Source organism: Eleutherodactylus coqui, chromosome 6, assembly GCF_035609145.1.
Source record: "Eleutherodactylus coqui strain aEleCoq1 chromosome 6, aEleCoq1.hap1, whole genome shotgun sequence".
Lineage (NCBI taxonomy): Eukaryota > Metazoa > Chordata > Amphibia > Anura > Eleutherodactylidae > Eleutherodactylus > Eleutherodactylus coqui.
This window is the reverse complement of record NC_089842.1, coordinates 219,902,320-219,914,240: the sequence shown is the minus strand read 5'-3', so window position 1 is coordinate 219,914,240 and position 11,921 is coordinate 219,902,320. Positions and strand designations below refer to the sequence as shown.

Genomic DNA, 11,921 nt, shown 5'->3' with positions numbered 1-11,921 from the left:
ACCAGTCAGGATGGATAGAAACCAGGTGCTGCTCATCACCTGCCCAATACCACCCCTACAGTGAAGCCTGGTGGTGGAGCATCATGCTGTGGAGTGCAGAGCAGTCAGGGTGGATGGAAACCAGGCGCCGCTCATCACCTGCCCAATACTATCCCTACAGTAAAGCCTGGTGATGTACAATCATGCTGGGGGAGGGGAGACAGTCAGGGTGGGTGGAAAGCTTAATGGAACAAAATATAGAGATTATGAAAACCTGATCCAGAGCAGAAGGGACCTCAAACTCTGCAGAAAGGTCACCAGCCAAAAAGACAATGACCCTAAGACCACAGCCAAGATAACACATGAGCAGGGACAACTCTGTGAATATCCTTGAGTGGCCCAGCCAGAGCCCTGAACCCAATGGGACATCCTGGAGATCCCTGAAATTGGCTTGTCCACAGACGGCCCCCATCCAGCCTGACAGAGGGCAGAAAATCCTCAAATCCATGGGCGCAAACGATGTGGCATCATCCCCAAGAAGACTGGAAGCTGAAAGTACTGAGTACAGAGTGTGAATACTTATGTCACTGCCAAATGGTAGTTTTTCACTTTTTAAAATTACAAAGATTTCTCCCGTTCTGTTGTCACTTTGTGATTATGGGGAACGGAGTACAGAATGATGGGGGCCACATGGACACAAAGTAATAACATGTAAGAAAGTGAGAGGGTCTGAAGACTTTCCAAATGCATTGTATATTTGACGTCTGACACCTAACACTGAGGGCCCCTGTATAATTGCAAAGTGCCTGTATAGTGGCCCTTCACACAGCATCATATTAGAAGGGAGGATGATGGCGGTGAGGAGAGATTGCAGCTTAAAATATTTTATGGGACCTGTTGTACAGGGAAGATTACTGGTGTCATTTTTGTAGCCAACTGAGCGTATAATCAGCAATCGCACACTAATAATTACACCATGACATGAGTGTGTCATCATGTATGAAATAGGCTACGAGGAGCTGTATAAATACAGGCAGGTAGCTCCATTCTGTACTGTATGGTTCACTGCTCCACTGATCAACGATATACACACACAGGTAAGTAGACCTCATGGCGGGGAGCAGCTTCCTCTTGAGTCTTTTTTCCAGGTCTACGAACTGCTTTAGATACTCGTGTGTAGGGACGTAAGTAGTGGAAAAAGTCATGGAAATCTTTTGGCTATGGATTAGTTTTAGGGTTGGAGTTAAAAATAAAATGCAGTGTGTCCGACTGGTAACAAATGTGGTTGCTTTATGTATTTTCCACGGTACCACTTCTTATTAGTGACGTATAATGATTACGAGGAGGAGCCTGCGGCTGTCAATGCTTTGAGAGGGTCCTCCATCAATCTGTCTGATCTGATCTGGATGGAAATACCCATAGAAGATTTGAATAGTATCTCAGTTCATGACTCCTCATTCCAAGACTTAGATGATCTTCCATTACTACTCCTGGTCTTTGTCATCCTCATTCCAACCCTTGCAATTGCTCTGCTAGAGTCTTCATCACCCATGTAGCTTCTTCTATAAATCTGCCTGTTTTGTCTATTTATTCTCCTTCCAACCCTTCCAACCCTCACAAATGGTCTATTAGAGTCTCCGTCATCCATATAGCGTCTTCCATGAGTCAATGCTTTGTTCTTTGTTTTTCCTTGTTTTCCTTCTCTACATTGATGATAAGAGAGAATGATCAGAGCACAGTTTGGACATGATGGTCATTGGGTCAGCTCGGGTTCTTGGCTTCACAATATTTGAGGTCAATTGTTACTGGGTCAGCAATGTCCACACACATTATTATGTATTTACTGTCTTCATACTGCAGATTTAGAAAACATCAATCAAAATGTCCAACCTCATGCAAGCAATCCACACTTTCATGGAAATCTACGAAAAGTATTCCCAAGACCCATGTCAAAGTCTAAAACCAGCAGAAATGGAGCGGCTCATACAGGAGGAGCTGTCCGAAGTCATCAAAGTAAGTCACTGACATGGTCAAAGATATATGAATAGTGTCTATGGTGATGGTAGTTGGGTCTGAGTTACTGTAGACTGTCCAATTTATGTCTGTAGTCATCATAAGTATCCATCAATTAGCACTAGAAATAGATGATCCACATAACTTCTGATGATTTATGGACTTTGACTAGTGATACCTGATCTACTTTAGGTTTAAGGTCTCGCCCTACATTTACAATCGTTGTGATATATGAAGCTGTTAGTGCTTTGTCACAGTTTAAAAGCATGTTTCAGTTATTGCTTTCATTACAGAATACCGGAGATCCAGAAACCATTAACTTAGTCTTGAAAGCTGTGGACAGAAATCGCGATGGTGTAATAAGCTATAAAGAATACATCACTTTGATGTGTGTTGTCGCTAAGGCTTATCACAAGCATGTACGGAAGGAACGCAGCGTCCAGCAATGTCAGTCGCAAGCACATCAGCAGCAAGCAGCAGGCGCTCCAACACAACAATCCAACAGCCAAGTCCCATCTCAAGCACCAGCAGCAAATGAACAGTCAACACCAGCTGCTCAAGACTTACAACCTGCATCTCAGCCCCAACTTCCAGCTCAACCAGTCCAAGATGGCTCCGGGCATTTACCTAACCACCATGTTCAGGTGCTGACTCAATCTACTCAACAACCATCTCTAGCGCTACCCCAACCACCAGCCGTAGCCAATCCTGAACCAGCTACAAGTATGCAAGTACCGCAAGTGCAACAAGCAATTCCCCATCAAGTAGCAATAACTAACCAACCAGCTACTGTGCCGCAAGTATTACAAGCTGCACAAACAGTTCCAGCTCAAGTAGCAGCACAACTTCCAGTTCAGCATGCAGTATCACCTCAACAAGCAGCTTTACCTCAGCAAGCAACACAACCTGAAGGACAACCTCAAGTTCTGCAAACGCAACAAACACCTCCAGTTCAGCAAATCACACAACAGTATCCTGCTCAGCAAGCAGCATCAACTTCACCAACTCAACAGCCTGCAGCGGTCCAGTCTCCAGGTCAAACTCCAATGCAGCCTACTGTCCTAGCACAAGATGGGTCCACATCTTTACCTAACCACCATGTTCAGGTGCTGAATCAATCAACTCAACAACCATCTCTAGCGCTACCCCAACCACCAGCCGTAGCCAATCCTGAACCAGCTACAAGTATGCAAGTACCGCAAGTGCAACAAGCAATTCCCCATCAAGTAGCAATAACTAACCAACCAGCTACTGTGCCGCAAGTAGTACAAGCTGCACAAACACTTCCAGCTCAAGTAGCAGCACAAATTCCAGTTCAGCATGTAGTATCATGTCAACATGCAGCTCCACCTCAGCAAGCAACACCACATGAAGCACAACCTCAAGTTCTGCAAACGCAACAAACACCTCCAGTTCAGCAAATCACACAACAGTATCCTGCTCAGCAAGCAGTATCAACTTCACCAACTCAACAGCCTGCAGCGGTCCAGTCTCCAGGTCAAACTCCAATGCAGCCTACTGTCCTAGCACAAGATGGGTCCACATCTTTACCTAACCACCATGTTCAGGTGCTGAATCAATCAACTCAACAACCATCTCTAGCGCTACCCCAACCACCAGCCGTAGCCAATCCTGAACCAGCTACAAGTATGCAAGTACCGCAAGTGCAACAAGCAACTCCCCATCAAGTAGCAATAACTAACCAACCAGCTACTGTGCCGCAAGTAGTACAAGCTGCACAAACACTTCCAGCTCAAGTAGCAGCACAACTTCCAGTTCAGCATGCAGTATCACCTCAACAAGCAGCTTTACCTCAGCAAGCAACACAACCTGAAGGACAACCTCAAGTTCTGCTAACGCAACAAACACCTCCAGTTCAGCAAATCACACAACAGTATCCTGCTCAGCAAGCAGCATCAACTTCACCAACTCAACAGCCTGCAGCGGTCCAGTCTCCAGGTCAAACTCCAATGCAGCCTACTGTCCTAGCACAAGATGGGTCCACATCTTTACCTAACCACCATGTTCAGGTGCTGAATCAATCAACTCAACAACCATCTCTAGCGCTACCCCAACCACCAGCCGTAGCCAATCCTGAACCAGCTACAAGTATGCAAGTACCGCAAGTGCAACAAGCAATTCCCCATCAAGTAGCAATAACTAACCAACCAGCTACTGTGCCGCAAGTAGTACAAGCTGCACAAACAGTTCCAGCTCAAGTAGCAGCACAACCTCCAGTTCAGCATGTAGTATCAGGTCAACAAGCAGTTCCTCAGCAAGCAACACAACCTGAAGCACAACCTCAAGTTCTGCAAACGCAACAAACATCTCCAGTTCATCAAGTAAGAAGACAACATACTCCTATTCTCCAAGGAGTATCAGCTCCTCAAACAGCTCTACCTCAGCAAGCAACACAACCTGAAGCACAACATCAAGTTCTGCAAACGCAACAAACACCTCCAGTTCAGCAAATCACACAACAGTATCCTGCTCAGCAAGCAGCATCAACTTCACCAACTCAACAGCCTGCAGCGGTCCAGTCTCCAGGTCAAACTCCAGTGCAGCCTACTCTCCTAGCACAAGATGGGTCCACACCTTTACCTAACCACCATGTTCAGGTGCTGAATCAGTCAACTCAACAACCATCTCTAGCGCTACCCCAACCACCAGCGGTAGCAAATCCTGAACCAGCTACAGGTATGCAAGTACCGCAAGTGCAACAAGCAACTCCCCATCAAGTAGCAATAACTAACCAACCAGCTACTGTGCCGCAAGTAGTACAAGCTGCACAAACAATTCCAGCTCAAGTGGCAGCACAACCTCCAGTTCAGCATGTATTATCAACTCAACATGCAGCTCCACCTCAGCAAGCAACACAACCTGAAGCACAACCTCAAGTTCTGCAAATGCAACAAACACCTCCAATTCATCAAGTAAGAAGACAACACACTCCTATTCTCCAAGGAGTATCAGCTCCTCAAACAGCTCCACCTCAGCAAGCAACACAACATGAAGCACAACCTCAAGCTCTGCAAATGCAACAAACACCTCCAGTTCAGCAAATCACACAACAGTATCCTGCTCAGCAAGCAGTATCAACTTCACCAACTCAACAGCCTGCAGCGGTCCAGTCTCCAGGTCAAACTCCAGTGCAGCCTACTCCCCTAGCACAAGATGGGTCCACATCTTTACCTAACCACCATGTTCAGGTGCTGAATCAATCAACTCTACAACCATCTCTAGCGCTACCCCAAACACCAGCGGTAGCAAATCCTGAACCAGCTACAGGTATGCAAGTACCGCAAGTGCAACAAGCAACTCCCCATCAAGTAGCAATAACTAACCAACCAGCTACTGTGCCGCAAGTAGTACAAGCTGCACAAACACTTCCAGCTCAAGTAGCAGCACAACCTCCAGTCCAGCATGTATTATCAGGTCAACATGCAGCTCCACCTCAGCAAGCAACACAACCTGAAGCACAACCTCAAGTTCTGCAAACGCTACACACATCTCCAGTTCATCAAGTAAGAAGAGAACACACTCCTATTCTCCAAGGAGTATCAGCTCCTCAAACAGCTCCACCTCAGCAAGCAACACCACATGAAGCACAACCTCAAGTTCTGCAAACGCAACAAACACCTCCAGTTCAGCAAATCACACAACAGTATCCTGCTCAGCAAGCAGTACCAACTTCACCAACTCAACAGCCTGCAGCGGTCCAGTCTCCAGGTCAAACTCCAGTGCAGCCTGCTCTCCTAGCACAAGATGGGTCCACACCTTTACCTAACCACCATGTTCAGGTGCTGAATCAATCAACTCAACAACCATCTCTAGCGCTACCCCAACCACCAGCGGTAGCAAATCCTGAACCAGCTACAGGTATGCAAGTACCGCAAGTGCAACAAGCAACTCTCCATCAAGTAGCAATAACTACCGTACCAGCTACTGTGCCGCAAGTAGTACAAGCTGCACAAACACTTCCAGCTCAAGTAGCAGCACAACCTCCAGTTCAGCATGTATTATCAACTCAACATGCAGCTCCACCTCAGCAAGCAACACAACCTGAAGCACAACCTCAAGTTCTGCAAACGCAACAAACACCTCCAATTCATCAAGTAAGAAGACAACACACTCCTATTCTCCAAGGAGTATCAGCTCCTCAATCAGCTCCACCTCAGCAAGCAACACAACATGAAGCACAACCTCAAGCTCTGCAAATGCAACAAACACCTCCAGTTCAGCAAATCACACAACAGTATCCTGCTCAGCAAGCAGCATCAACTTCACCAACTCAACAGCCTGCAGCGGTCCAGTCTCCAGGTCAAACTCCAGTGCAGCCTGCTCTCCTAGCACAAGATGGGTCCACACCTTTACCTAACCACCATGTTCAGGTGCTGAATCAATCAACTCTACAACCGTCTCTAGCGCTACCCCAACCACCAGCGGTAGCAAATCCTGAACCAGCTACAGGTATGCAAGTACCGCAAGTGCAACAAGCAATTCCCCATCAAGTAGCAATAACTAACCAACCAGCTACTGTGCCGCAAGTAGTACAAGCTGCACAAACACTTCCAGCTCAAGTAGCAGCACAACCTCCAGTTCAGCATGTATTATCAGGTCAACATGCAGCTCCACCTCAGCAAGCAACACAACCTGAAGCACAACCTCAAGTTCTGCTAACGCAACAAACACCTCCAGTTCATCAAGTAAGAAGAGAACACACTCCTATTCTCCAGGGAGTATCAGCTCCTCAAATAGCTCCACCTCAGCAAGCAACACCACATGAAGCACAACCTCAAGCTCTGCAAACGCAACAAGCACCTCCAGTTCAGCAAATCACACAACAGTATCCTGCTCAGCAAGCAGTATCAACTTCACCAACTCAACAGCCTGCAGCGGTCCAGTCTCCAGGTCAAACTCCAGTGCAGCCTGCTCTCCTAGCACAAGATGGTTCCACACCTTTACCTAACCACCATGTTCAGGTGCTGAATCAATCAACTCTACAACCATCTCTAGCGCTACCCCAACCACCAGCGGTAGCAAATCCTGAACCAGCTACAGGTATGCAAGTACCGCAAGTGCAACAAGCAACTCCCCATCAAGTAGCAATAACTAACCAACCAGCTACTGTGCCGCAAGTAGTACAAGCTGCACAAACACTTCCAGCTCAAGTAGCAGCACAACCTCCAGTTCAGCATGTAGTATCATGTCAACAAGCAGCTTTACCTCTGCAAGCAACACAACCTGAAGCACAACCTCAAGATCTGCAAACGCAACAAACACCTCCAGTTCAGCAAATCACACAACAGTATCCTGCTCAGCAAGCAGTATCAACTTCACCAACTCAACAGCCTGCAGCGGTCCAGTCTCCAGGTCAATCTCCAGTGCAACCTACTGTCCTAGCACAAGATGGGTCCACATCTTTACCTAACCACCATGTTCAGGTGCTGAATCAATCAACTCAACAACCATCTCTAGCGCTACCCCAACCACCAGCCGTAGCCAATCCTGAACCAGCTACAAGTATGCAAGTACCGCAAGTGCAACAAGCAACTCCCCATCAAGTAGCAATAACTAACCAACCAGCTACTGTGCCGCAAGTAGTACAAGCTGCACAAACACTTCCAGCTCAAGTAGCAGCACAACCTCCAGTTCAGCATGTAGTATCATGTCAACAAGCAGCTTTACCTCAGCAAGCAACACAACCTGAAGCACAACCTCAAGATCTGCAAACGCAACAAACACCTCCAGTTCAGCAAATCACACAACAGTATCCTGCTCAGCAAGCAGTATCAACTTCACCAACTCAACAGCCTGCAGCGGTCCAGTCTCCAGGTCAATCTCCAGTGCAACCTACTGTCCTAGCGCAAGATGGTTCCACATCTTTACCTAACCACCATGTTCAGGTGCTGAATCAATCAACTCAACAACCATCTCTAGCGCTACCCCAACCACCAGCCGTAGCCAATCCTGAACCAGCTACAAGTATGCAAGTACCGCAAGTGCAACAAGCAACTCCCCATCAAGTAGCAATAACTAACCAACCAGCTACTGTGCCGAAAGGAGTACAAGCTGCACAAACACTTCCAGCTCAAGTAGCAGCACAACCTCCAGTTCAGCATGTAGTATCATGTCAACATGCAGCTCAACCTCAGCAAGCAACACAACCTGAAGCACAACCTCAAGATCTGCAAACGCAACAAACACCTCCAGTTCAGCAAATCACACAACAGTATCCTACTCAGCAAGCAGTACCAACTTCACCAACTCAACAGCCTGCAGCGGTCCAGTCTCCAGGTCAATCTCCAGTGCAACCTACTGTCCTAGCACAAGATGGGTCCACATCTTTACCTAACCACCATGTTCTGGTGCTGAATCAATCAACTCTACAACCATCTCTAGCGCTACCCCAACCACCAGCGGTAGCAAATCCTGAACCAGCTACAGATATGCAAGTACCGCAAGTGCAACAAGCAACTCCCCATCAAGTAGCAATAACTAACCAACCAGCTACTGTGCTGCAAGTAGTACAAACTGCACAAACACTTCCAGCTCAAGTAGCAGCACAACCTCCAGTTCAGCATGCAGTATCACCTCAACAAGCAGCTTTACCTCAGCAAGCAACACAACCTGAAGCACAACCTCAAGATCTGCAAACGCAACAAACACCTCCAGTTCAGCAAATCACACAACAGTATCCTGCTCAGCAAGCAGTACCAACTTCACCAACTCAACAGCCTGCAGCGGTCCAGTCTCCAGGTCAAACTCCAGTGCAGCCTACTCTCCTAGCACAAGATGGGTCCACATCTTTACCGAACCACCATGTTCAGGTGCTGAATCAATCAACTCAACAACCATCTCTAGCGCTACCCCAACCACCAGCCGTAGCAGATCCTGAACCAGCTACAGGTATGCAAGAACCACAAGTGAAAGCTCCACAGCCAGAACAGACTCAACAAGTGTCTGGTCAACAACCAAATGAAGGTCAAACATCACCTGTAGCTCAAACACAATTTCCGGTTGGTCCCCATGTTGTTCCTTCACAAGTGGTACCTCTCAGAGCTCCTCTGGGTTTTCCTCCACAAGGAATACCATCTCAACAGACCACTGCAGGACTAGTTCATCAACCAGCTCCAGTTCCCAGAGTAGCCTCTCAGGGACATCAAGTGTTTATCGTCCCACATCAAGGTCTACCAGGTCAGTCACCTCACCAACTATTTTACATGCTGAATCAATCAACAACTCAACAACCAACTGTAGTGATGCCTCAGCAACCTCCACAAGTGCAATCTAATGGAGCTCCTCAGGCTGCTCTTCCACAAGTGGTACCACAGGGAGCTCCTCAGGCTGTTCCTCTCCAGGTTCTATCTCAGGCAGCATCCCAGGTTCTGTCTTCACAATTGGGATATCAGGTAGCTTTCCAGGTTGTTCCTCAACAAGTTGGATATCAGTCAGCTTTCCAGGCTCAGATGCCCACACAAGAAACCAATCAACTGTCATTCTGGCAATTTCTGTGTAACTCAGGATATAGCCTTTGGTCTCCCTATTGGTATTATTACTAAAAGAGAAACCTGGCCTTATATGCTGACAGATCTTCTCTCATCTCTTTTAGGAACTTGTCTGTAGAGAATCTTTTACTATGAATGCCTTAGAGATTAAATTCCAATATACAACTGGAAGAAAGTAATAAAGTACACTGCTATAGCTTCACCCACTGTGTGTCTCATCATTTTATAAACATCTGAAAATACAGTAACATTATTGATGCCCGGGTTAAAATAATCATGCGCTGCCCATGTAAAAGGGTGGCTCTTCCCGCTGGGACATAGCAAAAAAGTTAAGACTCGTTACACAAAATAATTTCTTTACTGATGCAGAGGCACAGCAAACCTGATGGTTCCAGGTTCCAGTGTGGGGTTATCCTTTTTGGGACAATCGCCCTGCTTGTACGCAGGACACCCTTTTTGGGGTTTTAATTGTCTTGCAGAATAGGGACTCACAGGACAATGAGGACCCTTGACATGGGCTTGTGAGCTTACGTATTCTGGCCAAACTACTAACTGATACCTCGTAGGTACATCTTAGCAATTCTCTTAGGCCACTAGTCAGCCAGTCCTAGTAAGTAAGAAAATGTAGGCTATATGGATGTTATCCACAAGGCAGCCACTGACTCCTAGACAATGCTAGTATCTCTCTTCCGACTTCTCACAGGCTTTACGGTGTACTTTCCTGGTATCATTGGCATTAGTGAATCCAGGGTGAACATACACCAATACACTCCACTGCAATTATTCCAGTCCACAAATGCTCACAGACAGGACAAGATTATAGCAAGACTATCCAGGGTACCACCACCAAGGGTAACATAGTGGCCTCCATCGTATTATGGACCCAGCTACACTGACAGTGCAGTGCTAGCAGTGTTCACAAGCATGAACCTGCCTATGGTTATACAATAAAGTTGACAGCAGCTTGTATCGAAACATGACTATAGTCCTTGATGCTTGAAACTGTTTATTGTGAAATAGTGGAAACAAATGAGCATCTGAATTCTCGGAAGAACGGCACTTTACAGCAAATAATGTTGTCAACAGAAGAACATAGCAAATATTTAACAAATATCCTCAGAGGATTAAAGGGTTTGTCCAGTTGTAAATTATTGACCGTCTGTTGTCAGGATGGGTCATCACTAGTAGATTCGTGGCATTCTGCTGCCCAGTATCACAGTGGATCTACTGTTCACCTTGTCCATGCCTTCATGCACTGAGTAGATTTCTGCAGGAAGCAGACAGCTCCATTCTTAATGCATTTGCCAGGCTTGGCATTGCAGGTTGAGTTCTCAGTGAAATGAATGGGAACTTTGCCTGCAATACCAAGGCTAATCACTGCAGTAAGAACAGAGCTATCTGCTTCCTGCAAGAATGAGCTCAGTACACAAGTGTACTAGGCTGGTGAATAACTGATCCGTGGGGGATGCAGGCAATGGGTCCCAGCCAAACTACTATTGATGACCTATCCTGAGGGTAGGCCATAAATAGTTTAGAAGTGGACAACCTCTTTAAGATTTGTCAGGGTTTCACTTGCCCTTCTCTCAGTAGCAGTCTCTACTCCATAGGAAACAAAGACATTTTGGGAACAGAAAACCCTGGAGACTTGTCTTTTTCAGAAAATCAGAGGTTTATTATGCCAGCAGGCACCCAGTGAATTCTCATTCCAAAAAATGAAGTGCCCAGAACAATAGCAAAGCTTACCTAATAGCAAAACTTACTTTCTTTTCCTCATGCAAATACGACATGGTATGATTGGTTTACACGTTATCACTAACTTCTGTTCCACCTTAATTCCCCTATTTAGGCAGTCTTCTACCTGCAGTTTATGCTACCTTTTACCTTGATACAAATATAGATTTATAAAACAAAATGGCAGAAAACATATTTTCATCATGTGATTACACTATCCTATAACTGACACACTATATAGTATTAGGCCTAGTGCGCACGGCCGTGACGGGCTCCGCAAGTGGAATTCCGCAGCGGAGCCCGTCACGGCTCCCCCCAGAGACCCCATACTTACCTCCGGATCCGCCCCCCCCGACGTCCTGCATGACACTCCGGCGCTCATGCACAGTAGAGCACATGATATGCCCACAGCATCACATGACGCGCCATCTACTCACCATGGGATGCACAAGATGGCCTAGAGATCGGGGGACGACATGAGGCAAGGAAACGGGGCTCCTGGACAACTACATAGGCCAGTATCCAAGGAGAAGAACGGCGCCGGAGCAGGAGGGAGAGGCTCTGTCCATACCTAGCGCTGAGCCGACTGCAGCGGCTCCCCAGCAGACTTCTACGCACCAGAGCACTCACCACCGCTCTCCAGACCTCCAGGAACAGCGGGGCCCATCACCGCCGCCGTACAGCAAAAAT

The 11,921-nt window shown here is 46.8% G+C and overlaps 1 protein-coding gene across 5 annotated transcripts; it reads left to right on the top strand.

Moving 5' to 3' along the window:
- The first annotated feature begins 1,009 nt into the window (after positions 1 to 1,009).
- LOC136633245 (protein split ends-like) lies at positions 1,010 to 9,702 on the top strand. Of its 5 annotated transcripts, none has more exons than XM_066608828.1 (4): positions 1,010 to 1,076; positions 1,840 to 1,992; positions 2,286 to 4,320; positions 4,450 to 9,702. In XM_066608828.1, the coding sequence occupies exons 2-4, from the start codon at positions 1,861 to 1,863 to the stop codon at positions 9,552 to 9,554; spliced, it is 7,272 nt and encodes a 2,423-aa protein (XP_066464925.1). In that variant the 5' UTR covers positions 1,010 to 1,076; positions 1,840 to 1,860; the 3' UTR covers positions 9,555 to 9,702. The 5 variants fall into 5 exon arrangements, with proteins under 5 accessions (XP_066464925.1, XP_066464928.1, XP_066464926.1 ...); XM_066608831.1 differs by having other exon boundaries at positions 2,286 to 4,911; positions 5,041 to 9,702; XM_066608829.1 differs by having other exon boundaries at positions 2,286 to 5,475; positions 5,605 to 9,702.
- The last annotated feature ends 2,219 nt before the right edge of the window (positions 9,703 to 11,921 follow it).

Bases quoted from the DNA above. Each gene is read 5' to 3' on its own strand.
- LOC136633245 (XM_066608827.1), top strand. From the start codon at position 1,861: ATGTCCAACCTCATGCAAGCAATCCACACTTTCATGGAAATCTACGAA. The intron at 1,993-2,285 runs GTAAGTCACTGA...CTTTCATTACAG, and splicing joins AGCTGTCCGAAGTCATCAAA to AATACCGGAGATCCAGAAAC.